The sequence below is a fragment of the Myodes glareolus genome, chromosome 1 (assembly GCF_982192425.1).
Source record: "Myodes glareolus chromosome 1, mMyoGla1.1, whole genome shotgun sequence".
NCBI lineage: Eukaryota > Metazoa > Chordata > Mammalia > Rodentia > Cricetidae > Myodes > Myodes glareolus.
In genome coordinates, this window is record NC_142026.1 from 77,961,923 (window position 1) to 77,981,231 (window position 19,309).

Below are 19,309 nucleotides of genomic sequence, written 5' to 3' on the forward strand. Positions count from 1 at the left end.
CATGAGAGAGACCGTGAATGCTGATAGCTGAATCCACGAGGGAAACTGGACAAAGGACGGAGGAGAACATGAGGCTGATCTGTGCACCCCAAAAAGAAAGGAGGACATGAGGAAACCATGAGAAAAAAATCGGTGGACGCGTGAGTAGTGAGCGCTCAGAAATAGAGATGTAGAATAGAGAAAGAAATGTAGAAAAGCGGAACAAAATTTAAATTGGGAGTAAAAATTTGTAAATAAGATATATGGGATAAGGAAAAGTATTTGGTTATATATGTTGGTAACTAAAGGTGAGAATGGAGCAGGAATAATGACAGAGTTATTGAAAATCTGTAAGCGTGACAGATGCAAAATTGCAACTTTTATTGATTGCTAAATGAGTAGAAAAGGTGAAGGAAAATGACCTTTGACCCAAGAATCACGAAGTTAATGCTGAGATTGAGGTACCACGTGCTCACAGTAGCCAGTTAATCTGACCCACTTGCGGGTAACAGGCAAGCAGGAGCAAGAGTAAGTTTAGAGAGCAAATTTAACCTCACACAATCTATAGAACAAAGGAGAGGATTCAGAAATTCTCCTAATTTTATGTTTTACAAGTTAAAATAAAAAAGATAGTTAAAAATCCACCTGCCAGAGCTCAGAAAGGCAGTCTAACAGACAAAGTGAGCCTGTGTCTTACCCCCTGTTGTGCGGTGCAGCTTCAACTGAAAGAAGAAAGACAGGTTTAAATTAAGGTAGCCACTGAGATAATCAGGTTAAAATGCTTCTTTTCCATTTCACAATTTTACTTCTTTGTCAAAAGACTGCTGTTTGTAGACAGGTAAATTTGTATCCAAGGTGAATTGATTTCAGTACTGTGACTCTGAAGAAGAGTTTAAAACCAGAGATTGTAATACATTAAAACGTTCCTTGATTGTACAGGATTTTAAGATTGTTTAGGCTATACTGAGTTTTTGCCTTGCCTCATAAGGTGGAGGATTGTTTTATCAAAGGCTGTGAAAAATTTTCTTATAAGTTTAATAGGCATTTGCATTAAATCTGTGGATTGTTTTCAATAAGATTGTCAATTTTGCTATGTTGGTGCTATCTTTACAAGAGAATAGGAGATCTTTCCATTTTCTGATGGCTTAAATTTCTTCAAAGATTTAAAGTCCTTGTTATACAGGTTTTTCAATTTGTGTGATTAGAGTTACTCAAAGATATTTGTGGTATTTGTGGCTATCTCATCTATTAGGTGTGCTTAAGAGATACATTTGGGTTGTTTTCAGATTCTGCTGTGAACATGGTTGAGAACGTGTCCTTGTGGTATGGTTGAGCTTCTTTTGTATATAGGCCTGAAAGAGGTATAGCTGAGTTTTAAAGTAGTTTGTTACCTAATTTTCTGAGAAGTCGACTTACTAGGAACCAGGGCAGCTACGACAGTTTACATTTCCACCAGCGGCAGAACAGTTTCTCTTAAACATAAGTTGTGAGCAGTGTTTTTAATCTTGGTCATGTTACAGGGATAAGATGGAGTCTCAAAGTTGTTTTGATTTTCATTTTTCCAATGGTTAAAAATGTTATATTTGAGCATTTTTTGAATGTCTTTCAGTCATTTTATGTTATCTAATCAGAGTTTTCAGTTTAGGTCTGTTACATATATTTTATTGAATTAATTGTTCTTTTAATGACTAATTTGTGGAGTTCTTACATTTTTGAAGTAGATTAATGGTTAGTAAAGATTTTCCAATTCCATAGCCTGATATTATGTCTTGTTAATTATGTCCTTTGCTATACAAAAGCTTCTCAGTTCAAGAGATCTTGTTAGTTGTTTCTCCCATTGGCTATGCCACTGAGGATCTGTTAGAGTTGTACCAGTGCATTCAAGTGTTAATTCTAAAATTTTTCTTGTATGAGGTTAACTGTTGTTGGTTTTATGTTGAGGTCTCAAAAAGGAAAAGAGAGGAGAAGACGGATTTGTTTCCTCAGAGACCAGAACCCACTTTGTTTATAAATGGAAAATGATTTTCTGGCCTCCTGGATACTGGCAGGGATATTTCTGTCATAACCGCCAGCCAGTAGCCTTCTAAGTGGCCTAAAATGGAGACTATTACACAGTTACAAGGAATTGGTGAGACTAGAAATCCTGAACAGAGTAGTAATGAACTGCATTAGAAAAATGAGGAAGACCATGAAGAAACTTTTAAGCCATACATTATTCCTCACTTACCTGTGAACTTGTGGGGCAGAGATATGATGTCCAGAATGGGAGTATATTTATATTCTCCCAGCACAGCTCTTACTAATCAGATGTTACAACAAGGATTATTACCTAATCAAGGACTAGGCAAGGATAATAAGGAAAAGGTGGATCCTGTCATACCAGACAAGATTATGGTATTTTAGGAGAGGTGGCTGAAAGACCTACACTCCATGCAGAACCGATAATATGGAAAAGTGATGAGCCCGTATGGGTGAGTCAGTGGCCTCTACCACAAGAAAAGTTACAAGCTGCCCAGCAGTTAGTGCAGGAACAGTTGGATAGTGGACATATTTCACTATCCACTTCTCCATGGAACTCTCCAATTTTTGTTATTAAAAAGAAATTGGGAAAGTGGAAACTAATTCAGGATGTAAGAGAGGGTAATGCAACCATACAGCCAATGGGAGCATTACAACCAGGGCTGCCGTCTCCAGTAACCATTCCAAAGGGCACCCATAAAATTATCTTAGATGTGAAAGATTGTTTTTATACAATTCCTTTAGTGCCACAGGATTGTCAAAGGTTTGCTTTTATATTTATGAGGCATTAAAAATCTTGGAAACTGTATCATATATAGGAACTAGTAATGAAGAAATTAAGATATTTTTTCAGCAGATTCAGGAAGCCATACAATGTAGAAAGTTACCATGTTTTGTGGGACATATCAGAGCACATTCAAGTCTTCCTGGTCTGTTAGCTACAGGTAATGCTCTAGCTGATGAACTTACAAAAATAATTGCTATATCTCAGACTGAACTTGCACAACAGTCACATGCTTTGTACCATCAAAACAGCTTAAGTTTAAGTAAACAATTGAAGCTGACCAGAGAAGCTGCTCGTCAAATTGTTAAGCAATGTGAAAGATGCCCACAATATCTACCTGTGCCTCATTTGGGGGTAAATCCCTGAGGACTGCATCCTAACCATATATGACAAATGGATGTAACTCACATACTGAATTTGGAAAATTGAGATATGTGCATATGACAATTGATACATATTCAGGATTCATGATGGCCACAGCACAAACTGGGGAAGCTGCCAATCATGTAATAACTCATTGCTTAAAATGCTTTTCATGCGTGGGGACACCAAAGGTAATAAAGACAGACAATGGGTCCGGATATGTTAACAAAGCTTTTCGAAGATTTTATACTCAATGGAATATTGCTCATAAGACTGGTATTCCATATCATCCTCAAGGACAAGGAATTGTGGAGCGTGCACATAGCTCCTTGAAAACACAACTCCAAAAAATAAAGACAGGGGAATTGTATTCTCAGACGTCACACAATGCCTTAAATTACGCATTGTTTATGCTAAAGTTTCTAAGTATAGATGTCCATGAGCTGCTGATAGATTGTGGCATAATAGTACAAAAATCACATTTGCTAAAGCAAGGTGGAAGGACCCTTGCACTGGTATATGGAAAGGACCCGATCCCATCCTAATATGGGGTCGAGGGAATGTCTGTGTTTTCTCACAGGATGAAAATCAAGCCAGATGGCTTCCAGCACGACTAATTAGGTGCATTCAGCAAAAGGACAATAGACCTGAACACAGCTTAGCTGACAATCACCCAGCAGAAAGAAGGGAATGAGAAGAGCTCCAGCCAGAACCGGTAACCCAACCCACAGAGAAGAGCCTGATCCAAGGCAGGGAGACTTCAGACAAAGAGATCCTGCTGAGATGAGCTGACTGCGGTGTCTGCAGCTGGCAGTGGTATGAAACCTGTTGCTTTAGAACTAAGATACAAACTGAACATTTGAGTGTTATCAGTTTATGTGACACAGAACTCATTTTGAATAAAGTATTAAACCTAAGAACTAAGACCTAAGCTTTCTCCTCAGGGAAATAAAGCTCAATAAAGAATGACTAAAACCCCTCTTCACTTAACAAGGGGGCAGACTAAGACTTTAACAGCTGCACAATGACTGAAAATGGGATTTAATAACAGCAAATGGTATTATACTCTTAATGGTAATAACCTGATATTTACAGCGGCATATAAGGTGATGGGAAAAAATCTGGTAATAACCAATGGTGCTAAATACATCGGTAATGACCGAAAAGAATATGAAATTATGGTAAAGAAAAATATGAAATTTTGAAAAATTAGAGAGTTGGTAATGACCAACTAAATATTAGATTATGATAATTGGAGAGCTGGTATTGACCAGCTAATATGAAATTATGAAAATTGGAGAGCTGGTTTTGACTGGCTAAATATGAAATTATGATATGAAAAATTTGAAGATTGGTACTGACCGATAATATGGAAAAATCATGATTGTCAATTGTGATTGACAATTGCTGGAAGAGAGGCTGTGACAGTGAATATTGAGAGCTGATATGTATGCTGAGAATGTTAACTCTAAATGATACCAGCAGAAGAAACATTTTCAACTCAGGCGATTCTACTCTCCTTTAAAATAGGAGAATAAAGTCTTTGGGAACATAATTATTCATAAAGCATTATGATATGTCCTGACAAAAGAAATGGCTGATACACAGGGCCTGAGAAGTATATTTCTCTCCACTAATCTCTTTTCTTTATAGAGGTCGTCAGTCAATGACAGGTTTGAAGTTTCTCCTCCCCAAATGCCTAAGACAGGAAATCTTGCGAAAGCCACTTCCAAAGACGGAAACATTTGTGTTTTAAGAAGAAGACTTTGCCCAAGCCAGGCACGACCCATCTGTCCTGTTGCAGAAGTACAGGAGTTGTTAAAATTTAATAAGAGAGAATGGATTGTAGGCCCATATTTCTGTATGGTGTACCAGAGAGGCGCCAAAGCCATAAGCCCCATTTGAGATGGCCACATGGGCGGTAACACAAACCTCAAAGCCCAGCTGGGCGGTGGTGGCACACACCTTTTATCCCAGTATTCGGGAGGTAAAGGCAGGTGGGTATCTGTGAGTTTGAGGTCAGCCTAGTCTAGTTCCTAACGGCGAATCAATCCCACACCAGTTATGTTTTAAGGGGTTATTTATTTTGGGGGGTAAAACTTACATACACCATAAACCATCAGGAAAGGAGCCTAGTCGCTGGAGCAGGAGCCGGGAGCAGGAGCCGGGACCAAGCACCGGAACCAAGATCTGTGGCTCTTTTTAAAAGAGAAATATACCACGCCCCAGTGGGCTGGTATTTCAGTGGCTATTGGCTGACGGAGCGGAAGGCCCTCCCGCAGCACCGTGGGCTCGTGCTTCAGCGACTATTGGCTGAAGCAGCAGAAGATACTCCCGCAGCGCCTCCCCCTTTTGTTTAAGTAAGAGAATTCTAAGCCTACTACGAAATTATATATGGTAAGTACAAACCTACACAATTATATACAATAAGTACAAATATCCTATTCTAACTAGCTAAAATCTTGTATAATAAATAAGTTGGCCAAGTCATGAGAGGAAAGTAACTACATTTATCTTGTCTTCAACCCCATAGAAGATCGGAGAAGGGAAATAATGTTACCTGAGTAATTAGGAAGTGCAATCAAAGAACTTCCAAAACATGCAACAAATCACAGAGACAACTGGCTACCTGGGCAATCACCAAAGACCTGTTTGCAGCATTGAAGCAACCAACTTTGACTAAGGGCTAGAATAACTGACAGATTATTTTTAACAGGCAAGAGATTTTTCAAAACCATCTTACCCCGTCTTGGCAAGATTTAACAGTTCTGTTTATCCATTTCCGGATTTTATTCATTTCTGGATTTTAACAGGCAAGAGATTTTTCAAAACTGTCTTACCCTGTCTTGGCAAGATTTGACAGTTCTGTTTATCCATTTCCGGATACCGTGTATTTGTCAATAGTTGATGTATGGGCAGTTCCTTACCCAGAGGCCAGATTTGTCAAGAAGACAAGCTCCAAGTGGAGTGTCTTTGGTGCTCAACAGTCTCTCTGGAATAGGTCAGTGTTGCCAGGAGTGATTGTGTCTCACTACACAGAACTCTAAGATTAAATTAAGTGCCATTTTCTACAGCTCTTTGAAGAGGTTGAAGACTATTTATATATAATCTCTATGTATCTAAAGAACCTGATTAGTCTAACCATAAATATGACAGACATAGATGACTATTGATCTACAATTCTTAACATGTATCTAACTTAAAGACTAAGACAATAAGCAACTGTGCAATAAATGAGGACAATGACCTCCAAATGTAAACAATAAATATCAATACATAAACAATATATGAGTATCTTAATCAGAGGTAGAAATGTACGCTGCAATATGGTATACATATATCAATACAATATATATCAATACATAAAAAATGTTTTAAACAGGTAGAAGCATGCATACATACAATATTCAATATATGCCGATGTAATTATCTATAAACAATAACTCACAAATACCATTATTATCTATCCAATTATCCCCCCCTTTTTTTCCCAAAAGATCCCTGAGCTTATAAAATTCCTTTCCCAACTCTCAACCGTATACTAATTATAATCAATCCCTAAATATTGTTCCTAAATCTGAGGACAAACTTTGCTGAGAGAGGGGACATCGTCCTCTAGAATTACTTCCAGCTGTCATGGGGTATGGTTCTTTCTGGAGAATCCTGTGAAACTAAAATGATGGTTAAATTTCAATGTCAATGTCTTTTAAAATTGCAAACAGTCTCTGAGTATTTGGTGGAGGTCTGGCCAGAATGTTGTACAAGATGTGCACCATTTCAGCTAACCAAGTTGGAATCATCTGTGCAGCTGATACCCGAAACAGGACTTGTAGTAGCACTATCAGTATCATGATGTCATATCAACCGAGTGGAGTTGTCGTTATGTTGTTATGGGGGTCCCATCTTCTTCCTGGAAACTTCAAATGTCAGTGCAGAAAGAACTCATTGTTCATTGTGGAAAACTTCAACATTAATTATATAGACATATACAAACATATATTCAATGAAAGGTATGATAGACATATTCAATGAAAAGTATGATAGATATGAAGAAAAGCAAAGATGTTTTCTAAACTCATATTTCTTTCTGTCTCATATCATGGCTCTTGACATAAGACAGAAACTCCAGAAACTCTGGGTTTTTCTCCTAACAACAGGCTTGGAATTACAGAGGGACCAAACCAAGAGTACAACTCCAAAACCAGCTATATAAATTCAGAAATATGATTTAGTATATTCCAGAGCTTCATACTCACAGAACCTATTCAGTTTTCTTGATAATCCATATTGGGTAGTTATTTTTCCGGTTGTCAGTATTCAAACATCCAGGGTCCCTTGAATTTTTCAAAGACGAGTTTTTTTCTGTGGAGACAAGAAAGGACCTTGCCCCCATTTTATGTTTTTCTTACCACCTGTATGGTCTTCATCATTATAGATGCTGTCGTTTCTCCGTTCCAAGAGGTTTCTTCTCTTCAGATCTAACCTTTATTAATTTTGATGGTATCCACAATTTTTCTTCTCCTGTGGAAACAAGAGCAAAACCCCTTCCCCAACGCAGCACATCTCCTGGCTTCCACTGTGAGGTCAGCACATCCTTGAAATAAATTAGTTGATTTAATTCAGCAGACTTTTCCAATATCCAATGTCTTTCTGCAGCCGTTGTCCCCTTCCCATTAGCATTGAGAAAATTCAAGGTTAATAAAGCATTATGTAACCTATTCCTGGGGGTATTTTCCACCCCTTTCTGTTTGTTCAACGTATCTTTTATAGTTCGATTTGATCTTTCTGTAACTGCTTGACCTGTAGGATTGTATGGTATACCTGTAACATGCTTAATATTATAATAAGCAAAAAATCGTGTCATTTTTCTAGAAACATAAGCTGGACCATTATCCATCTTTATCTGTGTAGGTATACCCATGATGGCCATAACTTCTAATAAATGAGTGATTACTGAATCAGCTTTTTCTTAGCTTAAAGCAGTTGCCCATTGGAAACCTAGTACGTGTCAATGGTGTGATGTACATATTTTAATTTGCCAAATTCTGGAAAGTGAAACACATCCATCTGCCAAATTTCATTCCTTTTAATACCCTTTGGATTAGTCCCTGCAGGCAATGGTGTTTGGTTATAAAAAGAGCAAGTAGGGCATTTCTTTACAATCTCCTTAGCTTGTTGCCATGTAATAGAAAACTTTTTTCAAGCCTTTGCTATTGACATGATGTTTTTTTATGAAACTCGTATGTCTGCAGCACAATACCACTCAATAATTGATCAATATCTGCATTACCTTGTGCTAGAAGACCTGGCAGACCCGTATGGGATCGGATATGTGTTATATACATAGGGCAGAGCCTGTTTCTGATCATGTCTTGTACCTGGATAAACAATGAGGTCAGTTCTGTATCATCAGGTATAAATTCAGCAGTTTCAATATGCAAAATAACTCTTTCTGCATATTGTGAGTCAGTAATTATATTAAGAGGTTCTTTAAAATCCCTAAGCACCATAAGGATGGCATATAATTCTGCCTTCTGGACAGAATCATAAGGACTTTGTTCCACTTTACTCAATTCTTCTGATTTGTAACCTGCTTTCCCTGATTTATTAGCATTGGTATAAAATGTACGGGCTCCGGTTATTGGAGCATCATGGACAATTCGAGGGAGGATCCAAGAAGTTCTCTTTATAAAGATAAGTCTCTTGCTTTTTGGGTAATTGTTATTGGTTTCTCCCAAAAAATTAGCACAAGCTCTTTGCCATGGTTCATTGTCTTCCCACAACTTTTTTTTTATCTCATCAGCAGTGAACGACACTATAATTTCTGCTGGGTCTAGACCTACTAATTGACGAAGTCTCAATTTTCCTTTTATAATCAATTCAGAGACTTTTTCCACATAAGTTTTTAATTTTTTACTTGGTTTGTGTGGTAAAAAGATCCATTCTAAAATAGTATCTTCCCTCTGCATTAAAATTCCCGTAGGAGAAATTCTGGAAGGCAATATGACTAGAATGCAACTAAGATTTGGATCCATCCTATCTACATATGCCTCCTGTAATTTTTCCTCAACCATCATCAGTTCCTTTTCTGCTTCAGCTGTTAACTCTCTGGAACTATTCAAATTTTTGTCACCATCTAAGGTTTTGTTTAAATGAATTATTAGATCAGGTGTTATCCCAACAGCTGGTCGTAGACTGGAAATGTCGCCTAATAATCTTTGAAAGTCATTAAGAGTTCGTAACCGGTCTCTCCTGATTTGTGCCTTTTGAGTCTTAATTCTTTGTAAACCTATTTTATAACCTAAATAATTAACAGAATCTCCTCTCTGAATTTTTTCAGGAGCAATTTGCAATCCCTTTTAGGTAATACTATTTTTACTTCTTCAAACAGCCTTTCTAAGGTGTCTTTGTTTTGATCAGATATCAGGATATCATCCATATAGTGGTATATTATGGACTTAGGAAATTGCGTATAATTTTCAATTGTTGGCTTACAAAATATTGGCACAGGGTGGGAGAGTTTAACATTCCCTGTGGGAGGACGGTCCACTGGTACCTCTTTGCAGGCTGAGAGTTATTATAGGTAGGCACTGTGAAGGCAAACTTTTCTCTATCTTTTTCTTGTAATGGTATAGTGAAGAAACAATCTTTCAGATCAATAACTATAAGAGGCCATCCCTTTGGTAACAGGGAGGGCAGAGGAATTCCAGATTGCAGAGGGCCCATAGGTTGAATAACCTTGTTGATAGCTCTAAGATCTGTCACCATTCTCCATTTACCAGATTTTTTCTTAACAACAAACACAGGAGAGTTCCAAGGGCTGGTAGATTCTTCTATATGTCCAGCATCTAATTGCTCTTGTACCAGCTGTTCTAAAGCCTGTAACTTTTCCTCAGCTAAAGGCCACTGTTTAGTCCATATTGGTTTCTCAGTCAACCATTGTAGAGGCATGGCTGTTGGTACCTCTGAAGGGCCATCAATTGTGTTGTGTTCTTGTATAGCTCTAATGGCTGGTTTCCGCCATCTGTAATATCTTGTAATATTGTCCTTAGAAATATAGACTCTGGAAGCAGCAGGAATGTTAATTTGGGTATTCCATTGCTGCAATAGGTCATGGCCCCATAAATTCACTGCAATATTTGCTACATATGGCCTTAGTTTTCCTATTTGTCCGTCTGGACCTTTACAGTTGACCCATCTCGTGCTTTGTCTTACTCGAGATAGGGTTCCAATTCCTAAGAACTGAATATCTACCTCCTGAAGAAGCCAATGCGGATGCCAAGATTCTGGAGTAATGATACTTACATCTGCACCTGTGTCCAGTAAGCCAGTAATAAATTTGCCATTTACACACACTCTTAGCTGTGGTCTTTGTTCATTTATAGAAGTCTTCCAGAATATTCGTTTACTTTTTCCTCTTAGATTTCTTGATTCATTCACCACATTTAACTCATCCTTCAGGACGTTTTTGCTTTTAACAGCAGGCATGGGGCATTCTAATTTTCCTGAAGAGGCATGTTCTCTGCAGTGATCGGAAGTGACTGGACCACATTTGCCATGGGGGCCTTCGAGAGGCCCCCTATTGAGTTTCCTGATGGCAACGGGTTGCCCTGTTTATCTCTTGTTGACCTACACTCATTCGTCCAATGCCTGCCCTTTCCATATCTCCTACATAAACCTGAACGCTGAGTTCTCCTATTCCTGTTATTCCTGGAAGAGGCATTATTCCTGGAATTCCATTTTCTGCAGTCCTTTTCCTGTGTCCCATTTTGCCACAATAAAAGCATTTTGTAATCTGATGTCTCCTTTTACCTTTCGAAATTGCTTCTTGCACCCATGTTTCATTGCCATAATCAAATGTATCAACATTCATTGTATGTAAAACCCATCATTCATCCAAAGATGCTGATCTGAGCTTTAAAGGCCCCAGGATCCTTTTTGCATTCTACATTGGCATTCTCATAAGCCAAAGAATCAAGTACTATATTTCTTGCTTCTGGATCAGGTATCCCTATTTGTACAGCCTTAGTTAGTCTTTGTAAAAAGTCACTAAAGGGTTCTCTCTGACCCTGTTTGACCCTGATATACAATTCTACTCTCTGACCTGAGTCTTGAACCCTGTCCCAGGCCCTTAGAGCTGCTGTAGCACATATGGATAAAATGTTTTCATCATAAAGAGCTTGTTCCTGAGGATCAGAGTAAAGTCCTTCCCCTAGAATTTGATCTAGAGAAACCTCAATTCCTTTCGCCGATTCTTGTTGTTGTAAAAGTCTGGCCTCTTGTTTAAATAGGCATTTGAAATGCCATACAGGTCCGTTCTCTAGGACAGCTGACATGAGCTGGTTCCAATCTTGAGGGGTGGCCCTGCTGCTCAGAGCCCAGGATTTTAACATCTCCCTAACAAAGGATGAATGTAGTCCATAATTCACAATTGCTTGTTTAAATTCTTTCAGATCATTCATACGTATAGGCTCCCATGTATGTTCTTTAATGACCTTAGGGTTTTTGAAGCCAGTTATCTTTTCTGATGTTATTACTTTAAAGGCAGGTATAACTCTATGCAGACTGAGAATTTTTTGAAGTGGATGTTGCCTTTCTACTTTTTGCTCCTGTTCATCAGAGTCTATGATTTCCTCAATCTTAGTAAATCTGCTCACCATTGTCTTCTGTAAGTCCTGAATCTCCTGTCCAGTATTATGCTCCAAAGCCTTCATTAACGATTCTAAGGCAGAGGCAGTTGGATATCTGTGAGTTTGAGGTCAGCCTGGTGTAGTTCCAGGACAGGCTCTAAAATTATAGCAAAACCCTGTCTCAAACAAGCAAACAAACAAACAAACAAATCCCACCAGCCACAAACACTTATCCTTTCTACACAGTATTACTAACTGGTGACCAAGTATTCAAATATATGAAACATGGTGGGTCCTTCTCATTCAAACAACGATAGAAGCCAAGTTCATGTTTCTGAATGCAGGAATCCTGTGATTTGACACAAAATCTGAAATGTACTGTTTTGGAGATCAACTGTGAGTTTACCTCACGTCAGAATATATAACAATCTGTCCATACAGATCTTAGGAATGTAAGGGGGACTGGCTCAGTGCAGCAAGGGTTAAGTCACAGAATAACATGGCACCCCATCACCCTGGAGGAAACACGCATGTATTACAGGGGAGTGGACTTGAGCACAGATGACTTGCTCAGAGCCCTGGCCTTTCTCAGCTTTCTTCCGGGATTCATGGTTCCTTCTGTGCCATAGCATTAAGTGTTTCTCATTTTTAAATGCTTTTCAGGATTCTATCCCTCTCAACCAAATTTAAAAGTACTTTTTGTCTTGATACCTTGCAACTTCTGTTATCCATGGTTTGGGCCACGTTTTCTAACCCAAATATGTGCCTTGAAGTTTCCAGAAACAGCCTGTGATTGCCACCTTGTTGCAAGTGCTAGGTTTATAGACTTGAACATTTCTAAATGCTGCAAGATAACTGCTACCTGTTGAAATTTATTTACTTGCCTGCTGTCTAGTACTGAGATTCCTTCTATGACTCATAGATGTAAAATAATCCTGGAGCAGTCAATATCAACAGAGACTTGAGAGATATAGAGACAATCTGATAACAGAGTAGAACTCATAAAAATTTCATTGTAAAACATGCTGTAAAGAGGACTTCTAAGGAAGCAACCATTTCTGTCTATAAACTAATGGCCTCTTTCCTTGTAGGGATATCTTTCTCATCCTCAGAAGGACTTCCAGATCTGACATGTACTTCTTTTATATACTGGAAAAAATGTAAACATGGAAAGTCCATACCACAGATCATGGATAGGTATGAATTTATCTTGGATATTTATGCTCAAGACAACTAAAGCTTCTAAGACATTACTGGAAACTCAAGATACTTTATGTCCAGGCATTAACTCTTGAATGGAGGACTCAACACATAGGGCAAAATGTTTATGCAAAGGATACTCAGACCTTTAGTACTGTAAAATGAGTTTCTCTGGAACAAAACACACACATGCTGAAGAATATGAAGGTTTATTGACTTATTAGGACTTCATGGTTATGGATTGTTTGCTTGTTGGAGCAAAAAAATTTCTTGAGCTGTCACTAGTCCCCAACAATCCTAGAGCTTGCGCGAGCATCTTATTTTCTCTTGGGTTAAATCTTTGAAATACATTTGAGTAGGAGTGCATTATTTCCCACTAATATCTAAGCTAAAAGTCATTAAATATCACTTGAATTATATAGCTAATATTTTTCTTTTTATTTATTCTTTGGGGATTTCACATCATGCATTTTGATCCCTCTTATATCCCCTCTCCTCTCCTCTGCCCTCTGCTCTTGCAACCTAACCAAAATTAAAACTAAATAAAAAATGAAACAAAACAAAGACAAGGAAAACCAAAAAGAGACAAAAGAAGAGTCTTATGGAAATTGTAGTGTGGCCCATTGAGTCACCCAGTTTACTACTTAGTCCACTCATCTTTACTTGCAAGTGCTCATTGCTGTAAGTCATTGGTCTAGCTTTTCCCCTCTGACATCTACTATAACAGTGATATAGGCTTTCCCTGGGGCTCCTTTGGATATCCTGTAAGTTTGTCCCCTTTATAGGCTCCAACAGTTCATAAATGAGGTGGACTAACTCATAGTTCTGGTTCTGGGCCTGGTTGCTAGGTTGTCTTGCTAGTTTTCCCTTATCAATACCCAGACAAGCTCTCCAGTATTGCCTTGGCCACCTCATCCGATTCAGTCTATAGCAAGAAGCAAGACCAATTCTCTTCTTCTTGGACATTCAAATCCAGGTGCTCCTCACTCATATTGACATGGGACAGCTCATGATTGCTATAAAAGGCATGCAAAGTGATGGGCTTTGCTAAAATGCTGACAGTTTGGGTCTGGGGTCATAAAATGACTCCCAGATTAAAAACACTATCTGTTCTTCCAGAGGTCCTGAGTTTAATTCCTAGCAACCACATGTTGGCTCAAAACCATCTATAGTGAGATCTGGTGCCCTCTTCTGGCAGCAAGCAGAGCATTGTATACATCATAAATAAAACTTAAAAATTGCCAACAATTTGTTATCCCAACAGTATATCTGACAAATACAGATGGAATATTCTAAATGGCAACTGTTCATCACAGTTCACTTTCTGTTGCTGTGACAAATACCATCATCAAAAGGAACACGTGGAAGGAGGGGTTTATTTCGATGTATATCTTAAAGTCCATTTTGGAAAGAAGCATGGCCAGGAACTTGAAGACAGTAATGGAAACAGAGACCATTGTAGAATTCTGCTTGCTGGTTTTCTTTTTTCTTCCTGGCTTGCTCAACCTGAATTCTTATAAAACACATGATATCTTTAGGGAGATTGCTTTTCACAGTGAACTGTATTTTCCTACATCAATAATCAACTAAGAAAATGGCCCACAGACATGCCTACCGGCCAATATGATGGGGGCAATATCTCAAGGTTTTTTCTTTCCTGACGATTCTAACTTGTGTCAATTAAGTAATAGTAACAGGAATAGTAGTGAACACCCACCACCAGCAAGCATGCAGTACACTCCCCTAATCGCAAGCCTGTAATTGAGATATGATAAACTGGAGGAGTAGAGAGAGTGAAAACTATAATCAGGATATATTGAATGAGAAAAGTTATCTTCAATAAAAGAAAAAATGGAAGATATACTGCTTTCTAAATTTCAAGAGTAACTCTACCATTCTTAAGGCATTTGTAAAGCTAGGTGGGAGATATGCCAACACCATGAAAACAAAGAAACTGCTTCCGAATCATCTCAAACGATAATAATAAGACAAAGTAGAATCTGTCTGCTGGGGATTGGTTCTTAATCAGTTGGGTGTCATAAGTTAGGGTTTGGCTCAGGAAGATGAGGCTACATCAAAGTTAATTGTGGCTATTTCGGTGCATGCAGCTGAGTAGATTTTTTTTGAAATGGATACTATCCAGAGAGAAAGAAGGGCTTTGAGGTAGGAGCTTTAGAGTAATTAATGTCCTTAGTTTTTCCCTAAGTTCATTTCAAACTTAAGTGCACTGGAAAGATATTTACATTGGTTGCAGGGAAGAAGTGTTGTGTATGAGCTAATATTATTGTAGAATGTAATTGAAGGGTTTTTAGAAGTTCAGCATAAGGTGAAAGCTAAAATGCAGAGAAATGAGGTAAAATTTAGGATGTGATAATAAAATTGACAAATAATGCTTTCAGTGAAGACGATGGTGAAAAGCAGTCTGAAAGTTCTCATTCAGTCCTATAATTTTTATATAATTTTATATAATTATATATAATTTTTAATTCTCTAACTAATAATCTAACTGGAGTTCTTCACAGGTTTAGCTCTTTAGCAAAAAAGTTCTGGTGCTATAAATTGTCTCTTTTTTTCATTTTAACATGCTTTATTTATTTATTTTTATTTATTTATTAAGAATTTCCACCTCCTCCCCGCCTCCCATTTCCTCAGTTGTGATAGACCACTGTGAGTTTGGGGAAAGAGCTTTATGGCACATTTACTTTCTTTGATATGGACTGATACTGGATGTAGGTGGACATGTCTGACTGCAGTGTGGTTCACTTTCATCTTGTAATTCACATGCTGGAAGGACCATCTTCTCTTGTTTTGTAGTGATGAAAGGGAAAAGAGCAGAGAGATAGGGCTGAGGATGGAGGAATTCATGATGTGCATGCTAGGGGTTAAGGCTCATTGTTGCCAATCATTAATCTCTTTCCTTATGGTCAACTTACAATAGTCAGATTCATTTCAATATTGTTTCCTTTCTAAACTATAACATTGTAGTTTAAGTGATGGCAAGAAAATGACTGATAGAAGCTATCTTTTCACAATAGTGGGTTTTAATTTTGGGAGTAGCTCACAAGCAAGAAAGAGCACCTTTGAGGAGACTGGATGTTCAGTGGTAGATTTCCAGGATACTGGAAGATCTAAAATTCTCAAAACCTCAGATTTCAGGGCAATGCTTACATTCCACCTTCCCCACACCCATCTTAGTCAAGGTGGAAGTTCTCAAAGAAGTGTATAAATGAATGCTATTTGACTATCTTAACTTAGATTTTTTTTTGATTTGGCAAGAAAAGTAGTCAAGAAAAAACTGTCCAGCAAATTTTACTCTGTTGCTGTAGAAAAAGGCAAGACAAATGTCCAAAAATAGACTGTAAATCAACCACTGTTTTACAAACTGTGACAAATTCATTATTTGTATAAATTGATTAATATTCTCAATGTCACAAAACAATATAGAATATGCAAATATACAGTTTGTAATATATTCACATTTTATATGTGTTTATGTTAGTTCTTCAATACATAACACCTGCTTTTAGGACATGATTGAGCATATATACGTGATTAAATAAAATATGTACATTATTCAAAAACACACAATTTTGATGTTACAGATATGGTTAGAATGTTCTATTCTCTGCACAGGCAAAACAGATGGGAGATTCACAGAGTTAATGACTGATCAGCAAAAAGGGACTCACAGTTGGGAAACCTGCAACAACTATTGAACCCATGTTTACCAGGAAAAATCCTGGATTATTTGAAACGGACAAATTAATTTGTAAAACGCAAGAAAGGGCATAAAAGAAGACAAAAGTGCTCACCAAGAGCAGAATAATCTTTGTGGCTCGGGACTCAGCAGAGGATTTGAGGGACAAATTGCTTCTATGAATGTGCTTCATTCTCTGCTTGTGTCTGTAGAGGATGCAAAACATGGAGCTACTGGACCAAATCATCAGCAACACGAAAAACACATCAGGACTTGTGTGTAATACTGCAGCAAGAATGTCAATGGCTTTGTCATGACGAACGGCAGAACAGAATCCAAACCATTTTAAATTTGTCATATTCCTATGGTTCAATCTTGCAGTTATATACATAGCAAAATCAATGTTTATTATGAGGGCGAGGATCCAACTTATATATACACTAGCAACAATGTACCTGGGAGCCTGGACTTTAAGGTGTGTCCATCTGGAGCCCATTGGGCTGATGGTAATGGCCTGGAAGATACTTAAGAAGCAGGTGCTGCTGAGAGACACATTCCTCCCTATTCTGTGAAGATAGAAGATCAGTTTGCATCCAAAATCATTGAGGAAGTCTTTCAAACCTAAAGTTTCCATTGTATGGGGAACTCCTTTAGACAGAAGAGTTAAAAGGTTAGCTGCAATCAAGTGCTGCAGAATCCAATCTGTGAGCCTTAACCTGATCCCACTGAAGTAAAGCAGAAGATAGTTGTAGACTAAGAAGGAGTTGCCCAGGACTCCAATTGCAGTTTGTGATAAAAATATCATTTTTACAACCATATCACTGGCTTCCATAATGTCAACTCTTGCGGTCTCAGGATTATAGCATGTGAAGTAGATGAAGTTATATACTGTGTTCTATGTCCATAATAAGAATAATGCAAAATCCTTCTTTGATTTTTTTAAAACATTTAATCAAAAAGTGGCATTATAACCTAAAAGAAAGTGTATAATGTATAACTCCTAGCTTTGAATATATGGTAATGCAGTTTAGTCAATATTCACAGTCAGTGTGGAATCCTCTACTCTGACTCCAGTTATGCAGATGCAGAAAAGTGAGATAAGATCATCTGAGTCAATTATTTGTAAATTCATGGTTAATGATAAAGTGAGGACTTTCAAGTCCATAAAGTCAACAGTTAGGCTACTGTGACTTTTTTTTTCCACAGGTAGTTCCACAACTACCTGTGAAACCATTCAATTCAGTACTTAAAATGAATATCCTGATACTTAGGTTTGACTTTTATACATTTATACCTTTCCAAAATTACTGTTGCTGCGTGTTTTGTAGTGGATATTTTGTTTCCGTGTGTGTTACTGTTTCTTGCATGAGTGAGTACCTATTCCTAGAGAACACTGGGTATTTTTTAATGTACAGTAGGAACTATAACACTTCAGGAACCAGTGTCAGGAAAAATCATATACATCAGTGCAAAATTGTCCCACATTTCAGATAGCTGCCTTTGCTTCATGGATTATTTATATTTGTTAAAAAACAATTAAAATAGTAGCCTAGTGGAAACCAATCATACTCACATGTTTTTCCTTAATTTCAATAAAAAAGAACACGTAATAAAAGTGTGTGGCGCACACACAGTACGACTAGGAATCTGATGACCTATTTCAGTGCTAATTGGTACCTGAGCAATGATCTGTGAGCACAAACATAAGGTATGCTCACTATGCATACACTCTGTCTTTTGTCAGCATGAAGATTTGTGCTTTGTAAACCTTGAAGTATTTGAGGTTGTACAGAAGGCATATTAGTTAAGGTCATTAGCTGCTTTTCCAAAGGACCCGAGTTCAATTCCTAGCATAAATGACTGTTCAGACAGTCCTGAATGTTCCAACACCCTCTTCTGGACTTTAAGCATTCCAGGCACACATGTGATACACAGATGTACATAATTTCATACACACAAAATGAAAGTAAAGGGAATACACCTCAACTTTCCAATTCTTACTATTAAAGAATAAATAAATAAAATATAGCGTTCATTAGAAAAACCATTAGATTCACATTGTAATTAAACTTAGATTGTAATATCTAAGCAAACTTTCAATTTACTCCTCTATATCATTATATATTCTACTATCAAATTAGTCCAGAATATATACTATATATGCATATATACACATATATGTCAATTAACACACACATGTACACATATATGTATATATGTTGGACTATTTTGTTAGTATATTATAAATATATATGATATATGATATATATATATATATGTGCGTGTGTGTGTGTGTGTGTGTGTGTTTATTTATATCAATTAAGGAAGAATGATGTAAAAGCACGATGGTCCACATCTGACTGGCAGTGTCTAACTTGCTAAACAATGATGGTGATTTTTGTGTCAAGGTCCCTGAGTATGATTTAGGAGGACAGTAGCTGCATCACAATCTCAGAATACTTGGCTTTTGAGGTAAATACAGTCTCTCTCTCCATCAATGGCCTCATAGGTCAGAGTTTAAGATTTTCTACTCAAGCACACTGCATGCAAATATGCTTTCACACGGGATTCCATGATTCATTTACCTTCCTCCCACTCTCTGAAGCACCTCTCAAAAATATATAGAATCAGCTCATC

At 37.6% G+C, this 19,309-nt stretch overlaps 1 protein-coding gene across 1 annotated transcript; it reads right to left on the minus strand.

Moving 5' to 3' along the window:
• Positions 1-16,634: 16,634 nt before the first annotated feature.
• LOC148123497 (vomeronasal type-1 receptor 4-like) lies at positions 16,635-17,504 on the minus strand. Its single transcript, XM_087897057.1, has one exon. The coding sequence runs from the start codon at positions 17,502-17,504 to the stop codon at positions 16,635-16,637; it is 870 nt and encodes a 289-aa protein (XP_087753183.1).
• Between the last annotated feature and the right edge of the window lie 1,805 nt (positions 17,505-19,309).